This window comes from Solea senegalensis, linkage group LG6 (genome assembly GCF_019176455.1).
Source record: "Solea senegalensis isolate Sse05_10M linkage group LG6, IFAPA_SoseM_1, whole genome shotgun sequence".
NCBI classification, from domain to species: Eukaryota; Metazoa; Chordata; class Actinopteri; order Pleuronectiformes; family Soleidae; genus Solea; species Solea senegalensis.
Genome location: NC_058026.1, coordinates 11,062,938 through 11,090,917, shown reverse-complemented (window position 1 = coordinate 11,090,917; position 27,980 = coordinate 11,062,938). Strand labels below are relative to the sequence as shown.

The 27,980-nt window shown below is 41.7% G+C and overlaps 1 protein-coding gene across 7 annotated transcripts in view; it reads right to left on the bottom strand.

Annotated features, from left to right (window-relative positions):
- rhbdl3 (rhomboid, veinlet-like 3 (Drosophila)) overlaps positions 1-27,980 on the bottom strand; it is a 49,445-nt gene that overhangs the window by 18,651 nt on the left and 2,814 nt on the right. For 3 of the 7 annotated variants that reach the window (XM_044029131.1, XM_044029130.1, XM_044029132.1), the window contains exon 3: positions 27,175-27,198. The exons of 2 other annotated variants lie outside the window; for them this stretch is intronic. In XM_044029131.1, coding sequence (XP_043885066.1) covers positions 27,175-27,198 — 24 coding nt within the window. Of the gene's footprint in view, positions 1-22,565; positions 22,576-26,355; positions 26,375-27,174; positions 27,199-27,980 lie in introns of those variants that run through there. 2 more of the 7 variants (XM_044029136.1, XM_044029134.1) reach the window with 2 other exon arrangements.

Genomic DNA, 27,980 nt, shown 5'->3' with positions numbered 1-27,980 from the left:
AAAAAAAACATTTTTCACCACTCTGGGTTTCAGTGAAAAATGACATTGAGTGCAATTAAGCACTGGCTTTTTTCCACTCTTATTCACAGCCAGAACAAAGGAGGCATTCGAACATAACCTACAAACACTAGATATTTTGAAGAGAACCAGGATTTTTTGGAAAAGGGAAATTTAAAAGACCATTGAAGCAGTGATTACTTAGGCACTTTAAAGTGAAAAGAGCTTTTTCTCTAGAGTTATTACCCTTGACACTGTAGTTGTAGATGCCTTTCTGCCCTTTAAATACTACTGCTACTTCAAATCTTGACAGGCAGTCTGTCTGTTTGTCTGTGGAAAGCATCCTAAGTGAAAGTGACTGAGCAAAGACACTTATCACACATATTTCAGCTGGTTCACTGGTAGTTCTGCCCAACTTGCTAGAATCAAGCTGACTGTGATACACCTAAAATATAACATAACACAAACTGGTGTCTGCCGTGGGTGAGTTGGTAAGAGGTAAGGTGTTAATTACAATTAGGTTAAGGTTTGGGTTAGGTTGTCCAAATGAATATAAATCAAAGCAGAGGGCTAACAGGAATAGATGAGCAATAATGCATGCTTTCTCTCAGTCTGTACGCGCATGTGTGTGTGATCTCCAAACTCAAACACGTCTGAAGCAGGAAATAGTGAATGTCCATAATGTAGGTGTATGCATGCACTGTATGCGTGTGTGTGTGTGTGTTTGTGTTTGTCAAATGCCAGACACCAGGCTACAGCAGGTGCTCTGTGCTCCACCAAATGAGATCAGGCTCTGACTCCTGTTGTGTTTTTTTTGGTTTGTTTCAATCTGACAAGGCATTTTTTGGTCCTTGTTACAGCTACAGTTCCAGTACACTCACCACTCAGTGTCATCTTTGAGTAATGGCTGGAATAATCACTTGTTCACCAGTACTTGATGATGTTGCCTTTGGAAACACGAAACAATGCTGCAGACAAATGTGGGGCATGCTAATGAGGATATAACTGAGTTTACACGGATTTGAACAACGTGCAGAGAGACACCAATCTCTTTTGCTGTGGACAGACACCTCCCTTATCTAAAAACTTAAATGTCTCTTGGTACAGGAGCAAGCACAGGAGCAAGGTTACTTCTGTCCCAAAAAAAAAACACTGCTAGCATTGGTACCCTCCTTCTCTCAAATTGAAATATTCATGAATATTTCTGATGTTTCGATAAAGCACTTAAGAGAATCCTGCAATATTTTTGGCATATCTATACTTTCTTACACAAAGAAGTAAAACTAAACACAAAGCAACTGTACAGTCCACACAAAGAATGGACCTCCTCTTGCAGTAAATCAGTTTCTGCCAAGGAGATGTTGTCATGATGATGTAACATCAGCCAAAGACAGTTATGCCACATAGTGTGAGGCCAAAACAATATGTTTTCTGTTTGTGTGTGCGTGTGTGTGTGTGTGTGTGTGTGTCCTTGTCATATTCTTTGTCCCAGGCAGCAGGGTTTTTTCCAACCAGGACTAAAGGATTACAGTCCAAGACCCTCAATGGAGACCTCCCCCCCATCGTTCTCTCTCTCTCTCTCACACACACACACACACACTCCAGCCTCCTCTCACCCTCCTCACTTCACCCCCCAGACACGCAGCACCCCTCCCTTTACCCTTCACTCATTCATTCACCTCTCCTTCACTTTCTCCCTTTGCCTTTTCTCTCTCAAAGCAAACAAGCCAACTCCTCCAGAAGATAAATAAATAAATAAATAACTATTGAAATAAATTGGCTGTTATCTCTACTACTGTCACTCTTTGACACAGGCATCCATATATTATTTTTCTCTTACACACACACACACACACACACACACACACACACAAATGCTCCCTGACTCCATTTGGCAACAACACCGGCTTCATAGCTGAGTGGACAGTCTTTGAATTCAACAGGCAGGCTGCTGGGGTGGAGCTAGAGATGAACACAAACTCAACAATGGGCCTGTGACGGCAATTTCATGCAAGGTTTATCCAGTCCCTTCACTCCAATTAGTGATGATTTCCTCCCGATGCAGCCGGCGGTCTCCGTGGAGAAGGACCTGATTTGACACAAGAACAACTCTCCACCAAGGTCTTCTCAAGCTACAATAATTGTTATTAATAACTCAATCTTTAACCTGACAAAAAAAAAGGAGCATGAACGATGACAATGTCAGATGATGTTAATGTAGAATAAGCTCTTTTCCCTCAAGGTGCAGACGAGTGGAAAAGATTCCATTCATGATTTCAACTTTGCTCAGTTGTTCCTCATTTTTGACATTTATCAGTTTGGCAGAATTTCTACACTGGAAGATTTTCATGAGGATGCTTTATGGCTGAGCGCCAAAAGACTTGTTTTGCAAACAGCAAAAGGGGGTGCGATTCAAATCCCTCAGATTACACAGGCATAATAATACCACAAAAACATGCCCAACAGGCAGCTCTCATATCGAGGGCATCCGAGCACGCTGGTGTCAGTGTGGAGCAGCAAAACAGCAGAGGCAGGGAGCAAAAAAAAGAAAAAAGAAAAGAGGGGGTGGGGGGAGCAGACTGGACACAATGCTGGGCTTTTTTGCCGTCAGCCTCATTTTCACAAAGCTGAACATTAAGGTACCAGCAGGCACTTGGTAGCCTGGACAAACAGCAGACCCTGTCATGCACCATAGACATGTGATAATTACATAAATGTATTGTGTCGTCAACAGAGACATGTATTATTTGAAGTCATTTAATCTTTAATGTTTAAAGTTTAAACAATTTGTCAATCTGTGCTGTAACAACTCTTTTTTTTTGGAAATAAATAAGAGCAAAAATATAGTCGATGAAAACGTTTTGTTCTAACTTATCCTACAGAATCAGCAGGAAAAGGAAAAACCTTAGAAAATGACAACATCTCAGACAAGATAGTGCTGCCGTGATGTGTCAATAAAATGTTGGCATGGAATTATGATGAAGATGTCATCCTGTCAGTCTCTCGTGCGCTCTCTGCTGTCATCTTTGTGATGACACAGAATCACTGTGACACAAACTGACAGGGTAGGAAATTTAGTCTTCGAGTCTTCGAGGCCTATCATCTAATTTCACACTGGGAAATAATACGGTTATTCTGGGGGGGTTCATGCAGAAACTTACATGCATGTCACAGTCATATCACACGTGACCTGTCTCATGGGGATGAAATCATCAGCAGGTGTGGCTTCTTTCCAGTGGTTAGTGTCAAACTCTCTATATCAGTTATGCTTTTTAATCAAGTTAAAAAAAAAAAGGAAAAAAAGAAAAGAAAGTTGTCAAATGCTGCAACTGAAAGCTTTATTATTGGACCTGCAAACACTCCATTCCATCCATCTTCTACTGCTTTATCCTCCACATAAGGTGGGAGCGGTGGGAGCTGTGCCAATCTCAGCCGACATAAGGCGATAGGTGGGGTCACATAGAGACAAACAACCATGCACTCTTACCTATGGTCAATTTAGAGTGTCCAATTTACCTAATCCATACCTAATGCTTTTGGACTGTGGGAGGAAGCCAGAGAACCTGGAGAAAACCCACGCACACAGGGGGAGAACATGCAGAAGGACCCTTGTTTCGACCAGGTCGCGATCCTGGGTCTTCTTGCTGCAAAGGCAAGAGAGCTAACCACTACACCAACCGTGTGGGTCCCCCAGCAAACACAAAAAAAACACCAAATCCAACAAATGCCACAGGCCTCACTGGTGAATTCTACTGGCAAACATTGTAATATTAGCAAACAGAGCTACAATTGATCTGCATGGCAACATGCGTGACGGGAATGAGGGAGGAAGAGGCATGAAGAATAAACACCAGGAGCTGCAATAATCGTTATTAAAAAGAATCTGAGATCACTAAATTACTATGTGACCACAAGTGTTTACATTTTCTTTAAAAATGTTTCTATATAAGTTAAAACGTGTTGAATGTGAAATTGATACCAAATTACAAATCTGCCAAACGCAGTCAGCATAAATGCATGATCCTGAAAATATTAAGCACAACTGTTTGGCTATTTCACTGAATTTCACACTATGTGTGTTCGTAGCAAGTACACAGCCTCACCTGCAAAACCTCTACAGAGTCTGATGGTGAGACGGACTGTGAAGGAGCTGCAAACTAAACAAGCTCTTTAACACTGGTAGGTGTATCAAACAACGCTATTGAACGCAGAATGAAAGCACCGGATTCCCTAAGATATATTTAGTCGCGTTATCTATGTCTAACATTTTTTTATCTGCTTTTTGCTTTGTCTCCTGTTGTCTTTTATGTCTGTTATATGGTGTTTATTTGTGGTAATTGTCTATTCCATGACACGTAAACATCTGTGGAGTGGCATAAAAACAAGGCAGCCAAGACAGACTAATGACCTGTATCTGACGTTAATGAGCTGACAGCGTGGCGTTCTTCTCCTTTTTCTCTTATAAAGGATTCCAGACTGAATGGCTAATAGTTTGCGGTGTTCAAAAACCCCCAAAGTTGCCCATCAATAAAAATGCAAAGTGTGTAACATTTGGCAGCAGCAATAGCTGCGGACTGAATAATAACAATAAATACAGCGCATGTGACGGTGAATATCGCTGTAATTAATGAAAATTATACATGTGTTCCAGCAAGGATCAAAATCACTGATTAGCACATGAAAAGCTGACATTACCCAAAGAGAGAATAGAGGGGCTTATTGACTTTAGTACCTAAAACACTGGCAGGCAATTAGAAGCATGTTGATTAACCATTTAACCTTAGTGATTACTGAGGAGCTGTGGGCGACTGTCTATTTTTATTTGAAACACACAATTTTAATCTTGTTTTGATACGTAATATATCAGGATTCTGGCAAATTGTATTCTCTACAGTGCAACACATACATAAAAGGAAAATGTATCTAAATGACTTACAGGAGATGATTTAATTTTGTCATAACTGAAAAAATAAATACATACAAACTGCTAAATGAGCCTTTAGTCAGAAAGGAGATCATTTTGTGACAGGAGGGAAACATGATTCACATAACATGTATTTAAAAATTTTAATCTTGCATACTGCATCATATCTCATGCTCCATTTCAGTCTAACTTTTTGTTTTCTTTCTCTCTTTTTATTATTCTGTACTCTGTATTGATCTATTGAGTTGCCCTTGTGTATGAAACGTGCTATACAAATAAAGCTGCCTTGCCTTGCCTAAAATAAAAAATTGTTTGGTTTTCCTTGCCTTAGAATATGCCTTTCATGTGAACATCAGGCAATCACGAGCTTCCTGCACAAAATGACACAGTTCATTTAACAAAGGACAGCTCTGCCCAAATAAACCTGAGGCATGAACCAATAAAGAGGACCAACGAAAGAGCAGTGAGAGAGGGAGAGTGGACAGAAAGAATGTTTACACTCTTTCCTTTCACATCAGCCCACAATGTTAACATTCTTTCTGGTATGAAAAGGCCCCCATAGTTCCCTGACAGAGCTGGAAACGGTAGGGTTGAGTGAAGGAGTGCTCCCTTTGTTACAGTTCGCAGTCTCAGCATTAGATGGCACACGATTTAGACAATAATTCGGTTTTCTTAATGTCATTTAAACAAGTTAGACTAAAATCAAGCTAGTTTTAATTGACCTAACATACCTGGATGATGCGATTGATAGTCTGATTCATAGTCTGATTACTCCTGCATGTATAGTCAGACTGGAGTCAGTCTGTGGAGGCCTTAGCTCGATTAAACTGTGCATGTAAACGTGCTGACAAATTCTTACACACCGGACCCTAAGAACAAAGAAGACACATTTATGCACAAGGCTTACATGTGTTGCTGGTACCGAACACAAAGTCTCAGTATTCCCTTCATATGGTGCAATAAGGGGTTCTAATAAAAAGCCAGCCTTGTTAGAGTGGGAGAAGCTAATTAGTCTCCGCTAATTAAACTGAAGTACCAGGGAGGACACACAAGACCAGGGGCATCTCATTCACTGACCATCACACCACTCACACACATACACCCTCTCACGTTAATGAGGATTTTCCAGTGCAATGTCTTTCCATGTCTCGTTCTGTCTCTGTCTCTGTCTCACGACATACACGCCATTCTCTGTTGTTATCACAGTATCTGACACAGCTCAAAGAGCACATTATCGGTCACAGGAGGCCAGCGAACACCCTGTGGTTTTAGGCACTTATCATTAGATCAGACTTGGTCTTAGGAGACCAAGTCCAGTTCAGGTTGAATGAAGATGACAGCTTGTCGGTGAGCTACCACTCTGAATAGGAGGCCAGGAGGGTCAGGGTGGTGACAAGGAGGTGGACAAGAAGTCAAAACACTCTGACAACGGCCAGAAAACTGCAGTCAACACTGTGAGGCAACCACAGTGATGGTGATATTGTGTTAATGTGAGTCTGTCCTTTCAGCATTGTAGCCCATTTCCAAGCCTGGAGATTTATGAATTCACTGGTGCCATGTTAAGATTTTGTGACCGAATGATCACAGACATCCTTCAATTAGACGTCACCAGCTGTCAGTCACACTCATATCGTCCATGTTCCTCTAAATGGGACATGCTATTGAAGAAGACCTGAAACTAGTTATTAACTACTCAGAAAAATGTTTACTGAGTGAGTAAATCAAGTTCATTCACACTATGTTGTTGAAATTGGTTTTGTTGGTTTCGAGTCACTGACACTTCCCCTATAACAAGTCAGTGAGTCACCCATACAAATAATATTGAAGTATTTATTTAAAAAGTCCAGTGTGTAACATTTAGGAGGTTTTATTGGCATGTCCATGCGATCTAATAAGTGTATAATGGTTATTTCCTCTAAAATAAACCTTTGAATCAGCCTTTTGTATACACCTTCAGCACTGGCCCTTGCTTTATGGAGCACTGTTATGTTTCTACAACACCACCAATGGACAAACCCTGAGTGAGTGCATTTTGGATTGTGAGCACATTTTGTTTACTTTACAAACAAAGAAATGTCTTTTCTGGTATTTAAAAGCCACCATAGTCCTTCGTTTGTTAATAATAATCTGTAGTCTCACCATTAGTTGTCACTAAGTGTGCACTGCACTTTTAAGGTACAATTGCTGAGTTGTGACTGCACATTGAAGATGATCTTTAACAACCTAAAAATGTTTCTTTTAAAAAAATGACTTGATAAAGATCTTAGTTTGTTTTTTTCTCTCTCGATAATTCTTACACACAGACATGGACAAATGAACATGTAAGCCAACACAGCACTAAGTATAAAGCACCATGCTCACAGGACTAATCTCTACCACAGTCTGTGTCTGACCTGACGGCTCAGTCTAGCGTGGAAGTGGACAGAGGTTGCAGTCAGTAGCCAGTGGGTTGTTTCATTAGCCTCTGACAGAAAGACAATTCAGGTACACAAAAAAGGCAGTGCTGCACAGAGGAAGAGAGACGTAGAAGACACACAGGGATCTTGAAGCATTTAACGATACAGACTTAAGTCTAGTTGTATCTCAGAGGACAACACCGTCTCTCTGCACTGATGAAGAAAGAAATCTTGACTCACGTGACACTGAAACCTGATGACTGGGGTGGAACAGTTTCCTTAAAAAATCCATCCCGTTCAGTACTCATGTCACGGCACGGGGCGCGTGTGTACCACTCGGTACACGGTCAGCCCATTACATGGCCAACATAGAGACAAACAACCATCCAATCTCACACTCACACCTACAGACAATTTAGAGTGTCCAATTTACCTAATCCCCATATTGCATGCTTTTGGACCGGAGAACCGGAGAACCCGGAGAACCCGGAGAACCCGGAGAACCCGGAGAAAACCCACACACATGGGGAGAACATGCCCACTCCGAGGTCCAGAGTCTTCTTGCTGCAAAGGCAAGAGTGCTAACCACAACACTGACCGTGCAGTCTCTCACTTCTCATTCCATTTTTAATTTCTTTATCATCAAAGTGTTCAAATTTGTCAGCATTCAACTGGGAACCAATTTCCACTTGAGATCCGCAGATCCAACATCTCTCTGCTGGTGTCAGTTGACAGTTGAGTGACACAGTGACAGCACAGTGGGGTAGGATGTGGAAGAGATGGATGTGATGAGCCGTCCCAGTTTCACACCATTAATTACCCAGATATTACCTCTCCCACTGCGAAGATTCTGCAAGGAAATGTCAGCCCTCTGACTCAAATAAAGACCAGATTGCCATGCTTGTCACGCCCCCCAGTCAGTGCTCTGCCCATGTCACACTTCAGAGACATGACGAATGCCTCGATAAGACTTCTAATAAGGCCCAAAATGCCACAGCAGTGACTGTGCATGGGCAATAAGCAACAAATAAATTCAGAGGCCAATGCCAAAGAGGGGAGGACAGAGGAAGAGAGGAAGTGGACTTGGCAGAAAACAAGTGTAAGAGTAAAGGATAGAAAAGCTAAAATTATGAACTCAAATGACTGCCTTGCAGTTGTGTGCCTCTATCAGCTCGTCAACATGCATGAAATGCACTTCTGCCTCTGAGTGATGGCATGGAATTATGGCCAGAAATGTGCTTCTGCGGAACATTATGATGTCACTGTAAATCAGAATCAGAATCGCCTTTATTGTCATAGTGTGTTCACGCAAGGAAAGTGAAGTCGCCACTCTATCACACAAACGAGAAAATCACACAAGCTGATTGATTTAAAGAAAAAAATCCAATGAATAATTTGTATTTGTAAATAAATGTACACTGTGTATGTACAATATAGACAGTGTCGGTATTAAAGAGCAAGTGCACAGTAGCATGAGAGGAAACCGTATTGCATTTTCTTGTTGAATATGGGGATTGCTTTTGGAAACGTAATCCTCTGAAAGTCTCTGAATCCCAAAATGTGAGTTTTTGCCAGAGTGCAGCAGTCTTGAGAGATGGTGGTTAAAGTAGACTTTTGGCCCTGTATATATAAAACAGAATTTAACATTTAACAGAGAGAAAGAAAAAGAAAAACTCAAGGCATATCCAACACAAAAACATAACGTTTTTGTATACAAGAAGAGTAATTGATAGATGAGGTGATGCATACGTAAACATAAGCCGTGTTAGCATGACACGTTATGCACAGAGCTGGCAAGTACAATAATTGCCTTTGATTGGAAAACAGCTGGACACAAACCAAGTCAAATAAGCAACAGTTTGACGTCAGCAAAGTCAACAAGCTGAGAGCAAACCCCACTTGCCCAGTGCAGCACTCTATTGTAACCAAACTTTCTTTAAACAGACCCTTTAAACCCCTCAACAATTTATCACCCACTCATTAATCATGTTTGAATATGAGCAACATTCTCCCACCGGGAAAGACACTTGAGCGGGCAAGTGCTGCATAGACTGCACAATGCATCTTGTTATTTCCCTGGATTATTAAGCGAGGAGATAAGACCAGAGAGCAGACAGCGTCCACTCTGAGTGGCAGAGGAAGAGACAAACAGATAAGAACTAATCACTAACAGAGGATGGCTGTTAGTCGGCAAAAGAGGCAAAAAAAAAGAAACAACACAAACTAAAAAGGCAACAGATGTCCATGCACATGATAAATGCATATGCTTGATTTTAGAGCAGATTGGAGTTGGATACAAACCAGTATTTCCTGTCCTACACACTGTATATCGTTCTTTCTTACAGAACTCTGTAAGGTTTTACACAAGGTAATATTGGTGTTTATTTTAGGCTCTACCCTGCTTTATGTTTTACATTTTCCAAACCAAAATGCTATTAAAGGGTTGAGGCCCTAACTTTAGCCTCAGGTTTTGTTCACACTTGGGCTTAAATTTCACAAGTCGTCTCTGCAAAGCCTCGCATCCTACACTTGGACACTTTCTGCAAATGTATCAGGTTAGGAAGAATTTAAATTTCAGGCCATTACTTGTGGAACTGCACTCACTCACATTTGTCTTATCAGCAGAAACAGTCAGAACAGACTGGCCACAGTATTTCCTTTCGTTTCTTCTTTCTTTCTCTTATCCTCCCTTTCTCTCCTCTCCTCATCTGTCTTCTTTCATTCCCTGCTCTCTCCGCCCTCTCTCTGCTGCTCTCCTGTCGTCTATGATGAGAAATGAATGTCTCGTCTGCCTTCTCTCACCTGCGCTCTTCCTCTCTGTCCTCCTTCTCTCGTTCTTTCCACTTTTTTGTCTTGGAGTAAAAAGAATCTCCAGATTATTCATGTTTCACTGTTGTGCATTATATACTCAGCAAAATGCAACAAGGGTAGTTCCTCATCATATCACAATGCTGACAGATTTCTTTTTTTTTCTCACATTTGTCAACACAAAAGCACAGAATTACAGATTGCTCCTGCTAATTCTGATTTGTGGTTCAGAATGATATTTTTCAGGTATCACCTGGATTGGATTTCAGAGAGGTGGTGGATTTTTCTATCAGACAGGCAGGTGTTTCACGGCGGCCGCAGGGATGACTGATGTGTCTGTCTGGGCAAATCAACAGAGCGCTGGGTCACCTGTCTTGCTTGACAGATTAGAAGCCCTCCTTCATCTCTCCCTCTCACACACACACACACACGCATAAACAACCACACATACATATATACACACACAGTTGGTTGAGGCTATTGCAAATTAGCATGGGCAGTGAGCGTTTCCTTGCCAACTGGCCTGTAACCAGGCAACGTTAGTCAGTGTGAAGATGTCTTCGGTGGGTACACGTGCACACGCACGCGGTGTCAGTCCAGTAATGGCAAACACTACTGGATCGGATATTGAAACGGAAAAAAGGTCAAATCTGACGCAGTTAAATAAATATATTAATAAATAATCTGCCTCAGCATATAATATTTCTGCCATGGAAATGTTTTTGAATGTTTTTAAAACGGCTAAATGACTTGTGCCTCAAAGGAGTAAAAGTGCAACGATTCATTGATAAGATTAATTGACGAGATTACTCGATAACTAAAGTCATCATCAACTATTTTGATAATCGATTGATTGGTTTGATTAAAGCAAGGGGTTTCAGCTTCTTAAATGTGATTTCTAACATTTCCCCCTGAGATTTTGCTCATGACACATTTATACAAAAAAACACTTACGATCATATAAAGGAATCGTTGGAAAAGGCAGATATCAGAGAACTTGATCTCAGAGTCGTTTTTTTAATCCATCTGAGCACGAAGGGGGGATTTAAACAAGATAATGATCAGTGCCACATTCTCTCATTGGTCTTAAGTTCCATTATATGGAATTAAATAAAGCAGCCTTTTTGACTGTGCATGAACTACTTTATTTATAAATGCACTCATCTATTATCTTTGTCATGGATACTACAGGACTGAGCGGTTTGCACTGCTGCTGCTGCTGCTGCTTTGAAACGCATGTTCAGTGGAAACCTGGCGTAACACTAGTTTGTCCTGAAGGTGTGAAATGTGCAAGCTCTATTTTCCCTGCAAACAGCCTGTACATTGCTGTATAAAAAAGTATTGCCTCCTCCTCCGGTGACTAATTAAACCAGGATATTAAAAAATAAATAAATAAATAAAAAAAACTTCAACGGACTGTGCCCTGAGCAATTTACTCTAGAGGAAAACACTGGGAAAATGTTTCCAAATAAAAAGAGTGGAGAACTGACAGCATCTTTAAAGAAATCCAAATTGAACATTTCTAGGTGATGCAGTATTAATAGCCTTGACCAAGCAGCAGCAATATTTCACTTAATTCACATCATACCACAGCAGCTCGCTCCACAGTCAGCCATATCTATTACCCAGCACCACAGGAGAAGACTGCACACCCACTCACTGTCCCCGATCGCTGTCTCTGCCTCATCCATGAACACTCATTAACACACAGATGCTTCACTACACTGGTTTTTTGCACAAATCCTCTTTCTCCTCTGTAACTTAGTCCCCCCAAAAAACATATTACTGCTTTAAACTGGCACTTAGATCTACACTCACTGCCCACGATTTCCAGTACACATGTTCTACTAACTACTAACACAAATATCCACTCAGCAATCACATGGCAGCAACTCAGGCATGTAGACATTGTCATGGTCAGGTGAACTGCTGCACTTCAAACTGAGCATCAGAACGGTGAAGAAAGGTCATTTAAGTGACTTTGAGCGAAGAGTTGTTGTTGGTGCCAGACGAGCTGGTTCGAGTACTGCTGAGCCACACAGATATTATACTGTAGGGTTTACAGAGGATGGTCTGAAAAAGAGAAACAAAAATCCTGAGAGTGGCAGTTCTGTCATTACAAGCAAGGCGCACAGAAGACCATCTCAGGACACACAACATGTCAAACCTTCAAGCAGATGGGCTACAGCAGCAAAAGGCCATACATAAAGAAGTGACTTGATACAGACACTGTAAATATATCAAGCATTGGAATATCTTATCCTACTGCCTCTGGATAATAATATCTAAAAGCTCTTTCAGACTCGTTGCATGAAGTTTGCTCCAGAGCAGCTTAAGCTAACTGTCACAATCAGTCCAATTTTAGTCGGATTTTTTTAAACATAAACAGGTAAGTCCGATTAAAACTGAGCTAGTCTTAGTCAGACTAACATACCTCATATGCATTATATGCACTTAGTCGGACTTGGCATCGGGCTTGGCATTCTGTGCATACACCAAAATATCGTCCCTGGTCTTCTATCCAGAAGTAGAAGGAGACGAAGTATAGACTGCGACGTAAAGGTCAACAGGAAACTGATTCAATACGCACTAGCTTATAGGGAGATACAGCACCACCTATGGAGACGGAGTCAGCCAATAAATCAATTTTCGATACTCGGCCTCTGCAAGTTGTCCGGTTGCCTGTCTTAGTTGGGCTACGGCCTTCACTCGAATAAACTGTGCATGTTAACGTACGGAGTGAATGACTTCATGAATGAATGATGTATTTGCCTTCATGTGTCATCCACACTGTTTTTGCTTTCAATTGACTGAATGAATAAAGGCACACATTTATTATTATAACAGCAGCATATTGAAAAACAGGTGGTAGGGGTGGAAAGTGTGTTAAGCACAGTTATTAAACCATATTTGTATTCTGTCTGGTGTCAACTGGTTTTAGTCTTTTATCCTTTTTCCTTCAGCTTAGTCCGATATTTCACAGACGTTGTACTTAGCCTGTCCTGTTTGACTGATTCTAACAGTTGCTTCTGCACTGAATGTGCTGTGGTTTCTGACAGCATTGTTTTTCCGTCACACATTGCACAGCCTCCATCTAGGTAAAAAAAAACAAAAAAAAAAAACTTGCCGTTCTGCCGCTCACTGAACAGAACAAATGCAGAAACAAGTGTGTCTCGCACTCGCCTGTCAGAACTGGTGACTTTTTTTTCCAACATAAAAGCTAATGTTTAAAAGAGTAACAGCCAACGGTTTATATTCAGTGCGAACAATGAACTAGCTTGGATTATGAGGAAAATGCTTCCTTCCTACAAGGTGGGGTGGAGAGGATGGATGATAATACCTTCCTCAGAGGAATGTAGACTCAGCGTCTACAGGTGGATGCCAGGGTTTTAAGAAACGCAGCAGAGAGCAAGCACTGCCGCGATCAAAAGGTTGCGTCGGAGTTGATGCTACAGCACATGCACTAAAGTATATGCAATGTGAGGCACTAATAACATGTCTGTGTCTGTGTCTGTATGAGGATCAAACATCACGTGGAATACAGAATATAACAGCGCTGCATATGCACATATCTACATGTTGTGTTATATAATTGGATACAGCAGCAGACTGGAGTTAGCTGCCTGAATGATCCTCAAAGGCTTTTTATGTGGAGTAGACCTCTGTTCCATCCGTTAGTCATGGATTTACATATTTGAATGCCTCCAGTCTGTGTTTATTATACAACACATCCATAATTGTAGTGAAATAACGCTGCATTCTCCCTCTATGTATCCCTGTCTCTCATTTCCTCAACTGTTTTTAATCTATTACTGTATGTTTGTTACTGTAAGTACACATATATTAATCCTTATGATAAAAAGATCACTTTTAAGACCTCTACAAGTGGCTATATGGGGCAGAATAGAGAGACAGAGATTTGATGTTGTGTGACAGAAGGCAAGATGGAGCGAGACAGACTGGTTATAGCTTACAGGAGGGGGAGAGACAAGGAGAGAGGGAGGGAGGGGGGGAGAGCTCTGTACTACCTCCAGGGTGTCTCCAGAAACAGAGGGGATTGCAGCAGACAGCTGAGCAGCCCTCAGCGGGCTCTCTTCAATGTGTTCAAATAAACACTTTACCCCCTGTCGCTGCTTGTGAAAGCATTCCCACTCAAGAGAGAGCATGTATGAAGACACACTACTCACACACACACACACACACACACACACACACACAAACACCGAAAACTAGAAGAAACATATAAGTCAATCAACTTTTTTAGGAGTTCAGGATTATGGTGCCATAATTAGACATGCTGCTGCCATCACACCAGATTAGATTCTGTTTATTACTCAGCTCTGAGAATCATTACGGGTGACAGCTAGAACATTTATCACTGTATCCTCGATGATAAAGTTGGCTGGCCTTCTCTCACGCAGAGGTGAAATAATCACAGGCATTTGTTTAAAGCATTTTGACATATTACTTCTTGCCCTTATGTTAGGACTGAATTTGGGGAAAACTGCCTCTTAGAATCCTCTGCACCATGACCTACAATAAAATTCCTTTTGTTTCGCTTGATAGTTTTAGGAATTTACTCATCAACCACCCACTAAAATCCTGGAACTGTTTTAAATGACACTTGTGCATTGTTTTGTATGATCATGTTTGATGTCTTAAGCATCACTGACAATGAGGGTCTCCCTCAATTCATAGCTGAGATTTAAACCCTGTAAAACTGAGCATAATTATCACTGATGACACGTTTGCACAAGCACACTTTGCATGATCGTAGTTACGCGACGTTTTGTGCTATCGGAAAAATTCCACTGTTTCAGGAAGCCAGAGAATCATCACCTTTGTCACCACGGAGGAGAGAGTTGGAAGAACACCAATACATAGTTTCCATTGTTTGTCCTGTTTTGGACATTGAGAAACAAAGAAACACTGGGAGACTCAAACAATTGTGTTTTATACTGTTCAAATTTCAGATTTAACAAGCAAAATCTGTTCTAAATTGTTAAAACAGTACTTTAACATGCAGTAATTTGTAAATAACTGCCAGATATTGGAAGTTATTGTGGAAAAATGGGCAAAAGCACTTTTACAATAAGTGCATTTTAACATTTGGGTACAAATAAGAGCTAGAAGTAAGAGCTTCAAGTAAGCCAAACTATGAAGTGCTAGTCATAAGTGCGATGTATAAGTTTTTGTTTTTTTGTCGCCGTCATCTCAGTCAAGGTAAAGTCGGAAGAAATGTGTTTTTAGTCGGCGGCAGAAGATGTGGAGGCTTTCCGCTGTCCGGATGTTGATGGGGCGCTCGTTCCACCATTTGGGAGCTCATATCTAAGATATCTAAGATAAGTCCTATCAGGATGGGACCACATATAACCACAACAGCCATTAATGTCATTCTCACTGAGACACAATTGTAAGACATACAGGTCACATACACAAGTCCAAAAACACTCACACACACAAAGATGTGCTGGAGTATCCATGTCACTCATGCACAGGGCACAGGCAGGTCAGACAGGGACAAAGACAGAGATTGGTGACCTTTTCACCCCAAACCTCCCATTTACAGCGAGGTGAGAGCCCCCTCATTACCGCCAGACCAGACCCACGATCAAACATCTCCTCACTGCTGCACAAATCCAGCAGCTATTCACAGAATAAGAAGGCAGACAAAAAGACATTTGTTTAATGAGCCGTGCCCATGCTGTCTTTCACCCCATTCAGCTCCTTCCTCTGCTGCAGGCCTGCCCTGAGGTCAGCTCCCCCAACAACACCATCAAAAACCTGCACCAGTAATAGCAGCAGTTCCATTCACCGTAGAGATTTATGATCTCTAATAGTTGGCAAATGGACCCGAGGCTGAGGCTGCCCCGAGGGGAGGCCCTACACTTATTTTCTTCAAATCCCAAGAAGAAAGAGAAACAAAAATGGGGAGAAAGGCAAAGGGGTGAGGGTGAGGACGGGGGGGGAGCTTGTGAGACTGTTGGACACATTTACAAGGTTACCATCTGCATCTAGTGGGACCCCTCAATCTGTCTATCAATCTTCAATGGGAACAAGGGCCAAAATAAAAGAACCAGGCTGTTGGGAGTAAAGTGGCATATTTTAACTGTACAAGCAACACCTGCCCTCTGCCATCACTGACATTTCACTTCCTGGGCTGTTTTTAGAGCTTATGTTGCAAGCAGGACCTTTTACTTGTCAGCTACAACCAGGAGGTCAATCACTCTCATGTCTCCTCATCCTTAGAATCCATACGGGTGCACTTTTCTTAATCCTATCCCTATAATTTCAAAAGGTCAGCAAGTAAGAAACAGTCTCAGCGATTAGAGTTCCCTTGTTGAAACAATAACAAGACTCAACGAAGCTTCTGCACCCAACAAGAGACACACCGTTATGGGGTTTTACACAAATAAACAAATGATGAAAGTTTAAATTTCAGAGAAATGTGAGACTGTTTCTGAGATCCACAGTGAAAGTAAGATTTAGCTTTGTCCATTTGGGCTGTTGCAGAAACAAGTAGATGAAAGGCTTATTCCAAGGCGACATAAACTACATCTTAAAGCGGTTGTATATTCGGATAGTGTATTCATTTTCTGCCAAAACCCTCCAAAATGTCACACACTATACCTTTAAAATAAAGGAGAATGGGTTTTTGTGGACAGCCCTTTAAATTTGACAGAAGCTCCCACTGGACTTGGACTTGTGTAATCTTGTGTGAACAGATTAGGGTTAGAGTTACTTTGTAATATCTGTGCTGCCATATACACACATGATGCACACACCACTTAATGCTGATTTTCACCAAAGACCATAATGCAATGATGTATCTGTACGAACACAAACACCGTCACATTCATCACATTAAAAGGTTTGCTTTTTAAAAAGCTCTCGTGTAAAAAGTGACACATAAAATTGATTCTTATACCCACTTATTATATAACTATGAGCTATCACAACCTTGGAAGCGGTTTCTCTCAAGGAGAGCATTTTTATCATAATGACATCTTCAGTGTCAGACAGTGACAGGCACCGTGATGAGCTGCAGTATATGTGCAGCAACAGTGATAAGAATTCACTCCATCACGTCTATCCCTAAAGATTTCTATGAGATGAAATTACACTGTCGGGGTCATAATGTTGAACGGGAAAGACTGAAGGTTCCACTTAGCCGTGTTTTTACATTCACTGTGTGGATGATATGATTCTAACGGGGTAGTTGGAAACTAAAGTGATTGTATCATAGAAATCATAGAATCAATCCCTGAGAAAAGTGTAAAAGTCTAATGTCCACGATTATGGTTCTTCACACCTGTCATTCCTAAAGGTTACTATTCAACCACAGCAAAAATTACAGCAAGTAAAAAATTCAACAGTTACTGCTCTTGAAAAACCTCCAAATTGGTGCAATAAATAGAGCGTTTACTGCCCCCACAGCACAGAACGATCATAACAGTTCACCAAGGAGCGTGGTCAGAGTTATGTGCCGTGACACTCCTGAGAACATCCCAGTAGCTCGTTGTTAAAAAAGAACAAAACACTATTTATATTTCCTATTTTTCCAAACTGAGCACCAACAAAGGCAGATGCAAAACCAAATCTCCTTATTTTAGAAGAATGTCTTGTGGTTTCAGCCAAAAGCATTCTCCCATCTGTGATTATCCTGAAGGCTGTTTTATTGTTGTTGTTGTTTTTTTCCTCCCAGATTCGTCTCAGTAAACGCGACTACATTTTATAATCTGTGGGAACGACTCCATCTGCAACCTAATTTCATTTCCCTCTTTTGGCGTGAGCCTCCAACACTGAATCACAGACACGACATCTGACCAATATGACATACACCGACGGATTGCATGGTGCAAAAGAGCAGTACGTGCCCGCCCCGCATCTTATCTTATTAACATCGTCACGAAAAGCACACCTGCAGTCAGCAATAGCTTTGGTGCAAAGACAGAGGATGTGCGTGTTCAGGAAACATCACAGCAAGTAAGCAGAGCATCAAAAATGGCAGGAGTTTCTATTGGCCAGCTGGTGTTGTGTGATATGGTTTCTCATGTCAGAATTAGCCACTTCAGCACTTCTGCCCTGATGGCATCTCACGGCACTGTTGCCCTGTAAGACGACACGGAGTGGGACAGGCCAGGCCAGGTTGTCCTGACATATATATTTCCAGTTTTATGTACTTGGTGTCCCCCCATTTTGGGAGAAGGTGCTGTATTGAGTTGCTGCTGATGTAAGTATCATCATCATCATCATCATCATCATCATCAGACAATAGCTGAAAGGTTCTGAGATTACTGCTGCAAACCCAAGTTGACCTTTAGGCTACATCCATACTACTACATTTTCATTTAAAATGCACAAATTCTGCCACACTTCGACTATCAGCTGTGGATGAAAAGCTTCACTGAAACACACTCTGAGTCTTTCCTTTTACTTTTCACCGTTGTTGTTTTCTGAAACTAAGCACACAGCTTGTTTTTTACGCTTGCATGCACACATCGCTTTCGTGAACATGCTGTTTTTAAAAGAAAACGCAGCCTTGCGATGAAGAAGAACTAATGTGTGTTAGTCAGCAAGTTTAGCACAAACAGTGCTAATGTTAATCCAAAATGCATCTACAATTTAAAAAAAAAGAAAAAACATTTTAAACAGCACATCAGTTTAAGCTGTTGCAGCGTGAAAAGGAACAAGAGCAAAAATCACTGCTTACTCACCTAAACTACTGGAGCGAAATCAACCAGGACTGAGAGCTTTCCAATTTCCGGCCAAAAGTCCATTAGCTGATTCTTTAGTAAGCCATGCACTGAAACACAAACAATACTTCCATCCATCTTCTATCACTTTATCCTCCACATGAGGGTCGTGGTGGGTGCTGGTGCTAATCCCAGCTGACATAGGGCGAATCTGGACAGATCCCCAGTCCATCACAGGGGGCCACATAGAGACAAACAACCATCCACTCTCACACTCACACCTACAGTCAATTTAGATTGTCAAATTTACCTAATCCCCAAATGTTCCGACCTGGTCGCAAACCCAAACAATACTTCCATTAATAGCTATTATTTTAAACTAAAGTTAAATATTTAGTTTAAAATAACTTGACTTCTCCATAAATGTAAACACTGGTTGTTTATTTTGGATCACAGACTTTCGGCAGTGCTGTCGCTAAATACACCAGACTCCTTGTTTCCTTGCTCAATGTTGGAGATTAACGAACGTGTTCAGGATTTTTAAGTCTTTTTAACTGATCTAGAGTTCGGCATTGTTCAGTTTGATTCTTGTGTCAGATGTCTTGCTCGTGCCTATTCCAGTGGTGACACTCTGACCAATCAGTGCTCAGTTCGTTTGCAACCTCGCCAGAGCAGGTACTAAGGAAAGTACCAGGTACTGTCACTAATTGAAAAGCAAAAGAAACGAGCAGAGGCCAGGCGAAATAGATGTCGGAAAAGATTAGAAAGAAAAAACGAAGAGTAGCCTGAGCTGTACATTTAATTTGTACGTAAAAAAAACAAAATAATGACAGAAAACACAAGTAGCTCTCTCTCTCGCACACACACACACACACACACACACACACAGATCCCTAGTGACGGTGTGATGTGTTACTCTGTCACCAGCTCAGTAACTACAACCTGTGGAAAGTTATTACACATCCAGCCTTGGGGAATATGTGGACCTTCACTGAGTGACAGACTGAAATAAAAAACTGGACACTGCTGAACTGGAAAGTTAAAGATAAGGAATGTTGTCCTGCTGCCACATGAACACCTTAAAACAAACACTGTCATGATATGCCCTTAGCCTACACTGTAAGACAACAGGCAACTTAAAAGTGAAGAGGAAGTAAGACACCTTTCTGCAAGCATAAAAAGTGCTTTATATCCAGTACCAGTTGTGAAACTGTCATTTTTGTGATGGCAATGGAAGAAAACAAAGAAACAGAGCTAATGAGAAGAGATGACATGAAAGTATTGATGAGAAGACGGAGACTGAAGACTGACATCCTTTCAATTCTGATGGGGAATCCAACTTCAGACCAAGCAGATGAAACAGAGAAAAGGAGGGAGGGGAGTGGAGAGTGGCAGATGAAAGAGAAGATAGAGAGAGCATACAAATCAAAACTAACTCATTTGCACAGCAGTTAATCCAAAATGACAGCTGGCATACCCGACTTCCCAACCCTGCAGGTGCTGTGTGCTTTCACTTCCGCTGCCCTCCTTCGACCTCTGATAATTGATTTACATTTACAGGCCTGGTGGGTTAATTACAATGCGCACATAAACGCAAAAAGTGTATTTAATAAACACCGAACCATTCAACTGTCGAAGACAAAACTGTTGTTGTGGCCAATTACAGATAAACTGGCACATCTTCTTTCTCACATTTACAGATCGACACGCACAGCAGCTATTTTTGCCTCTGCATAAAAGGAGAGGCTGTTTTCACACTCTGCTAACTGGAACTGTGCCTTTCATTAAAGAAATCTATTTAGAGCCGAGTAGGGAAGCGGCGGGGGAACAGGGAAAGATGAGCTTTGATTATATCTTTCAATAAAAATGTTTGAGGCACCGTCTGCTGATGGCTACTTATGCAAAATCGAGACAACACAGTTCAATATCAGCTCACTCTGTTTGTCAGTGGGTTATCGCCGTGACTCAGCTGGTGTCAATCACTGGTGCAGCGTTAAATGAGCAGGTCAGCAGACTGTGACCCCCACCATCTGTGTATGTGTCAATGGCAATTAGGCTGATAAGCACATCAATATAGCACAGAGAATATGGATAAAAGAGGAAAAAGAGCAAAGGATCAGCACATTACAAATGCAAGAAGCCCAAAGAAGAGCAATAACAGTGCACTTCAGCTCACGATGATACAATCTGCCCTAGCGTGTATTTGGGCCGGATACATTTTTACATCACTATTTAAGCGGCTACATAAAGAGCTTGACGTCACACCAGCGTGACACAGTGTAGCTCGCCAATAAATTCCACGGAGAAGAAGAACACAACACAGTAAACAGAGAGTTACAATCGAGGACATCCGGCATTCTGTGTGCTTTCTTCTTGGCATGTGGCTGTTCATCACAAGAGAAGGATAAGACACCACCACTTTTCCCTACCGTAACGTGTAAGTGATGATTCTCTGTCGACCAATCAACAGAGTGCAGTGTTTATAGCTTCACTGGCTAACACCCCGCACAAGACAATCCAGACTCTTTGACCTACCGAGTGCTACCAGAACACCGGCGTCCCTGTCTAGCTTCAAGAAGCTCTTGAAGACCCAGCTCTTGCAAGTGCATCTTCCACTGTTCCTATCTAGTGGATTTCTTTCCAAGACTTCTTCTATGTAGCTTATTCCTCTCTTGTAAGTCACTTTGGATAAAAGTGTCTGGTAAATGCTTAATGTAAGAGTCAGAACACTGCGCTTGCCTATCCCATTAAAAAGGAGATGGAACGGTTCAGTAATGTTGGTACCCTTCACAAAGTGAATTAATCAAAGGAAACGCAAACAACAGCATGATGCACAGAACTGAACCCGACTTTGCCTGTTAGCGAAAACTGGACTTTACAGAAACATGAAACGTGAAAACAATCACAAAGACCATATTTTGATAATAATTTCATCATCAGCACTGTGATGACAGGAAAATATTCTGTGATAGAGAGTGAGACGCTGCAGCTGCGTCCTCGCCCGACTCAAAGACCCAAACCTGAAACCTGCAACCTGCATATCATCTTCACTGCCTTCACTGTCACTAGAGGCAGTGACTGCGTTCATGATCTCATTGTCTGAACCTCGTTTTTCTTTTAATGTAGGTAAAACTGACAGGGTGTGGTGAGACATGTCACCCTCGCATGCACCACTAAGCGCAGCTGTGGTTTCCCTGTTGTCTTTTCCATTAAGTACCAGTTACCAGGGCACTGGACCGTTCACTTGAAGTGCACTTGTAAAAAAAAGAAAAAAAAACACTGAGGCGATGCCAGCTGTGCTGTGCACGAGAGGGTGAGGCCAGACGGTGTTGCCAGACAAAATGGCTTTAAATAATGACCATCCTTTTCTCTCAGCCATGGCCACTGCATGTCTAAATAATAAGCTCATTGAAAAACATGACAGGGACCCTGGGAAACACAAGGCCCACCGGGAACAGGTGGCTTCCCCGCCACTGAATTGTCTGTAGGTTTTCTAATTAATGACGTGAGCTGAGCTATTTTAACACCGCACCTCACATTCATTACTTTATGGAAGTGATGAGACGATGAGAGATGGAATTCCAACAAGAACTTGACAGGAGCTCACAGCTCACATTCAGAGGCTTTTCCCAGCAAGACATGAAGGAGGAGAGATTTATATGGAAAATATGCAGCCATGTGAAAGTGTTTAATCTCTAAGCTCCTGTGGGTGGGGGTGGGGGTGGGGGGGGCATTTCAACATACCATTGTGAGCGGGCTGTCGACACAAGGGCAAGTGGGGACACACATATGGATTATAGAGAAACACAAAAATATTACACTTTTCCTGATTGTTGGAGTCTTTTATAAGATATTCAAACTGCAAGGCTCCATGAAACAGCCATCTGTTCAGAGTACTAAAGACTACACAAGACAGTTGAGTGTTTCCACAACAGGTTTGCAGTGTGGTTTGACATATCCAGTTTCTACAAGTACTTCATCTAGGAGCCATATTTTCAGTCTGAAACCCTGGGGGACTTCCACTGTCAGGCTTTACAGCACAAGCAGCAGGACATTCCCAGTAAATTTTGAATACTGACTTTTTGCATCAACGCTGTAGGTGCAGCTTCCAGAGGTGGAAAGAGTACTGTAATATTCTACTCAATTAAAAGTACCACTATTTTGATACTTAAGTAAAAGTTCTGGTCTAAAAATTAGGTTCTTTCTTGTGTCGTGCAAAAAGGACAAGGGGACACAAATCTCACAATAATTGTATTTATTAAAGGCAAGGCTTTACAAATTAAACTGCTGCCAAAATAAAATATGTAAACACACGTATCAGTCAAAATTAGTCAAAGGTCACAAATGCTTCAACTTTCTCACTCACTCAGGGACCTTAATTAGTGCCAATTCACCTGTCCTCATCGTTTACCTGTCCATGTCATTCACCTGTCCTCATAGTTCACCTGTCGTCCTCGCCGCCACCTGTCTTCACCACCTGTCCCTCGTCGCTCACCTGTCCTTGTCGCTCACCTGTCCTCATCGTTCACCTGTCCTCATCGTTCACTTGTCCTCTTTTAAATTACTTTAAGAAGTTCAAGTACTCAAAAAACCAACAAGTAATTTATTATTTTCCACCTCTGTAACCGCCTTGTACATAATCACACTCAAGTGCGGGGAGAACTTGAAAACAGAATCCTTATCGTCTTCTCTTTTTTTAAACCTACGAAAAAAAGAATCCAATTCATGTCATCCACTCACAGTCCTGGTCTGATGTGCCTTTCACTACAAAACTAATGTGTTTGGTTCATTCTGGCGTGTGATATAAATATGCTTAATTCTGTTTACCAGATAAATCCAGGGCATGAAGTGCATGCCCTAAAATACCCCCTGTTTATCAGTCACAGTCAGTGTGGGGACCCCAAAACAGACTCCATTTCTTCTTCTTCTGTGTGTGTGTGTGTGTGTGTGTATGTGTTTGTGGAATAACAAAATAGCTGCTATCTTCCAAACAACATCTCCTCTGCTTCATTAGACATTGTCTCCGTGTGCGTTCAGTCCACATGTTTGTTTCAGGTGATCCAGAACACAAATCAAAGCATTCTGAGGTTTGCTCACTTGATTTCTGAACGCTGTGGAGGAAAGCAACAAAATCCTCCCTGGGGACGGCAGAGGGGAGCGAAGGAGAAGGCGAAACAGACCCACGCAGCACTTTGATTCATATGGCCTGAAACCCAGAAACTGATAGCAGTGCATACCAAGTTCACATAGGAGCCTGCATAAATGATAAAGATGGCTCGATGTCACTTTTTCATCTCTGATACCGATATCATAGCCATCTGTATCAACCAATACTGGTATCAGTCCATTGTTTTTCTTCTTTTATTGTGAAATAAGTACAAATCCCTAACACCCATGTCCCATGACACTGGCGGCAGATGTCTCTCATTACAGTCTTTGTTAAATGAACCATTTGCCATCCTTCCTAATATCCTATCCAGTGATTTGGACCAGTATCAGACCAATACAGATAATCAATATCGCACTGGCTCATCCCTAATAAATGACAAGGTTTGGTGCTGAAGGAAAGCCACAGTGAAAAAATGAAAGGAAGAAGGAGGACTACAATAAAAGGAGCTCGGACACTGACAAGGCAGGGATGCCAGAGCTGATTACCAGAGGAGATGAGAAGATGCAACTGACTGTACAAAAACCCCCTCTTTGATGCTGTAAGAATATGAAAATCCAACAAAACTCTTATTTAATGCACGCCAAAGCCTAAATTAATTTGTAGGAGGTTTGTCATTCAGTTGGTCCTGGTAGTCAGGCCAGCACCAACCTAATTCACTAGACTGTGGCAAAGTGGCGCAGTCTAATATTAACCACCAAACTTCACCTTAAGTCTGTGGTATACTCGCGCATCAGGACCGTGTAGTATCCCACTTCACCATTGGGTGGAGGTACAAAGGACGCAGGGCAAAGGACGCATTCCTACCAAAGAAGAAGAGAACAGTGTCAGTAGAGGAAGAGCTGTCAGGCGAGGAAGAACTTTAGTGTGCGACCATGTCAACGAGAACAACGCAGCATGACGAAGAGGACGATGGCGAAGAAGAGCTACATTGTCCGAAGAGAAACACATGCGGAGGAAAAGAAGACCCTGCATCACCTTTGCCTACACTATGACATCACAAATGCACTGGAAACGAAGTCAGAGGAACAAGAACACGACAACTCGATGGATGTTAGTGAAAATGTTATCATGGTTACTATGCTCATTCACTCACTCACTCACTCATCTTCTACCGCTCCGTCCTCCACATAACGTGCCAACCCATGGCAACTCATGGCTCATGGCTATTCTAACGACCGAAAGATGAAATAATTGGAAATGACACTAAAGCCAATTGCGAGTGAATGCCAATTTTATTCCCACTGGTAAAAACTCTTTTAAACTCTAGATTAAACCCTTTTTTTAGGGTTATTACAGTCACAACAACACAAAAGATTTGGCCACTAACAGATCCTGCTGTCATAGTCAAATTGGCCATGAGAACACACGGAGAAATCCTGCCATGTTGATTCCCCCAGTGGACCGTGGAAAGTTTTACTGTCTTTGCAGTGCAGCGCAAGCTCAACACATCACTGCCATAGCTTTCAGCAGATCTCAGCTAATAGACAGTCCATATCTTCACCACCAGCTCTCTCTGTCTACTTGTCATCAGTCATGGTGCACATGAGAGTGTGCTGTGTGCGTGTGCCAGGACTGGGCTTACACGCCAATAATCCAGCCTCGCCAACCTGGCAAATACTTTTGCTATAAATAACACATGCCTCCATGCATGGATGCACAAGTTTCATCTTTGTGTTGGGTAAATAAAAGTCCAGACCTTTTCTCTTGCTCTTTGTTTTCAAGCAGCATTCATCTTCTCTTCCTCGTGCTGTGACATCTGTTGCAATAGCCTGACTTAAAAATGCATCGTTTCCTGGTTTTCAGTGGCCGCTTCATTTCTCTTCTTTAGTCACTTCCCAAAAGGCCAGGGGTCTCCGAGGTCAGCCCAACTGACAAATGGAGCAGCTCATTGTGGGAGAAGAGAATAAGAGTGAGAGGACATACATGTGCCAGACTGAGTGGCAACCTCACCATTTCAACGACCCACATTTTGTGTGTGTGGGTCCGACGTCCACTTGAGGAAACTCAAAAGCGGCATCTGAGGGAATAAAGGCAGTGGATTGAGAGGCCCTCTCAATGCCTGTCCATAGAATATGCTCCATTAATAATACACACACAGGCAAAACCACACCCCGACTATCATTTCCCATAATCCCATGGGACCACAGTCTCCAACTGAATGAGTAAGCCTGACACGAGCCTCTGACTCAAACCTATACACATCAATGCTAACCCCTGCACACACACAAACACACACACACACATATATACAAATCCCTCCCAAGAGAAAGTTGGGGGTCTCGGGGGGGCAGGTGCTGTAGCAGACTGACAGAGTGGCGTTGCTGTGTGTGTGTGTGTGCGTGTGTGTGTAGGGGGTCCATTTACCGTCTGTCGGTCCAACCTGCTGTTTCCATGAATAGCCAGTCTGTATGTTTCTTCTCATGGGGTTTCTTGGCTGCGTCATCTCTGCATTTGAGTGTGAATGTGTGTGTGTGTGTGTGTGTGTGTGTGTGAGTGTGTTAGCTTGGACTGTCAGATCAATACAACCAGGATTATGTATCACACTAGTAGCATTGTTGGGGTCAGTGTCAGCACAGCAGACAACACGCCCACAGAGTCCAGCTCAGCTCTCGCCTCCACAGGAGTCGGGTGTGACAAAAGTCACAGCTCGAGTTATTTATTATGCCATGAATGTTACACCCAGTTTAGGCCAAGGATTTAAAACCACACTAGGCAATAATCTAAATCTAAAAAAATACATTTGTTGTGAAGTCAAAAGTTAACACATTATTTCCTACAGGGCAGATTTAAGGCACTTCTGTTTAAGCCAGTGTTACAGCATGTATAAGGTCATGACACATAGGGGAAAATGGGTTAAGAAAATCACACAATGTATGAATGTAATTTACCGACATAGTACAAAATATTGATATTGATTGAAAATTTGAATCTTGCTCACTTTTAGTATTATTATCCTGTTACATAATTGCATTTGAAGTCTTCCAAAAACCCTCCCGATGTATCATGACCTTTAAGCGGGACACTGCAGTGCTTCATGTGTTACATACACATCTGTATGGCTTTGAGTTAAAGTCAGAGGTCGTCCACAGTTCACACACAGATGACAACACAGCTCCACAATATTAGTGAAACGTGCAAATTGGTAAATAAAGTTCCATACCACCTCAGATTGGAGTTACATACCTTGTCAAACATAGACTTCCATTGCTGGAGCAAGAAAAGAAAAGAAGAGCAAGAAGAGGAATGAATGAATGAATGAGAGGCAGAGGAGGAACAGGTGCAACAGTGGAGAGCACCACCTGTTTGGAAATGATGAATCTTGGACTAATAGATGTTCCTCTCTTGGTGTGCATTTGCCTTAATTGCGGTCTTGCAATTGCATGCTGTTCTTATCTGATCATCATGGTCAATGAGCCGCAGCAGAAGATAATAAGGTACCAACATGTGGATCATTAGGCAACATGAGAGGGTTCTCTTATAATGTGAGAGTCTGGGAGGGCTGATGGAGAGAGAGAGAGTGCTATGTGTGTGTGTGTGTGTGTGTTGTCTCAAAAATGGAAAACCTTCTGGTATCATTAAATTTTACCATTAATCAGTCTACCTACTCTACCTACTCCTACATGAAGTTTTACTTCATGTAGGAGTAGGTAGACTGATTAATGGGGCCACATTGGGCCAATTAGAAATAATTGTAATTGGACAATTGGTCAGTCGTTACTCACTTATGTAAATGTAATAATTTTTGTTTTTTGAGAAACTTGATAAATATTCCCTAAAGGTTTTTGGGGGTATTTTTCACCCTAAAGAGTATTTGTTATTAATTTGATGACCACATGTTTGTATATTTAGTTTATATTTAATTTCTATCAAAGATATATACTGCAGTGCAGATGTATAAAGCAGATTGGAGAGACGGCATAGGTGTTCAATACATCAATAGATGTTAATTTAAGTTAAGCAATGTTGTGCATTAATTGTTATTTTCGAAC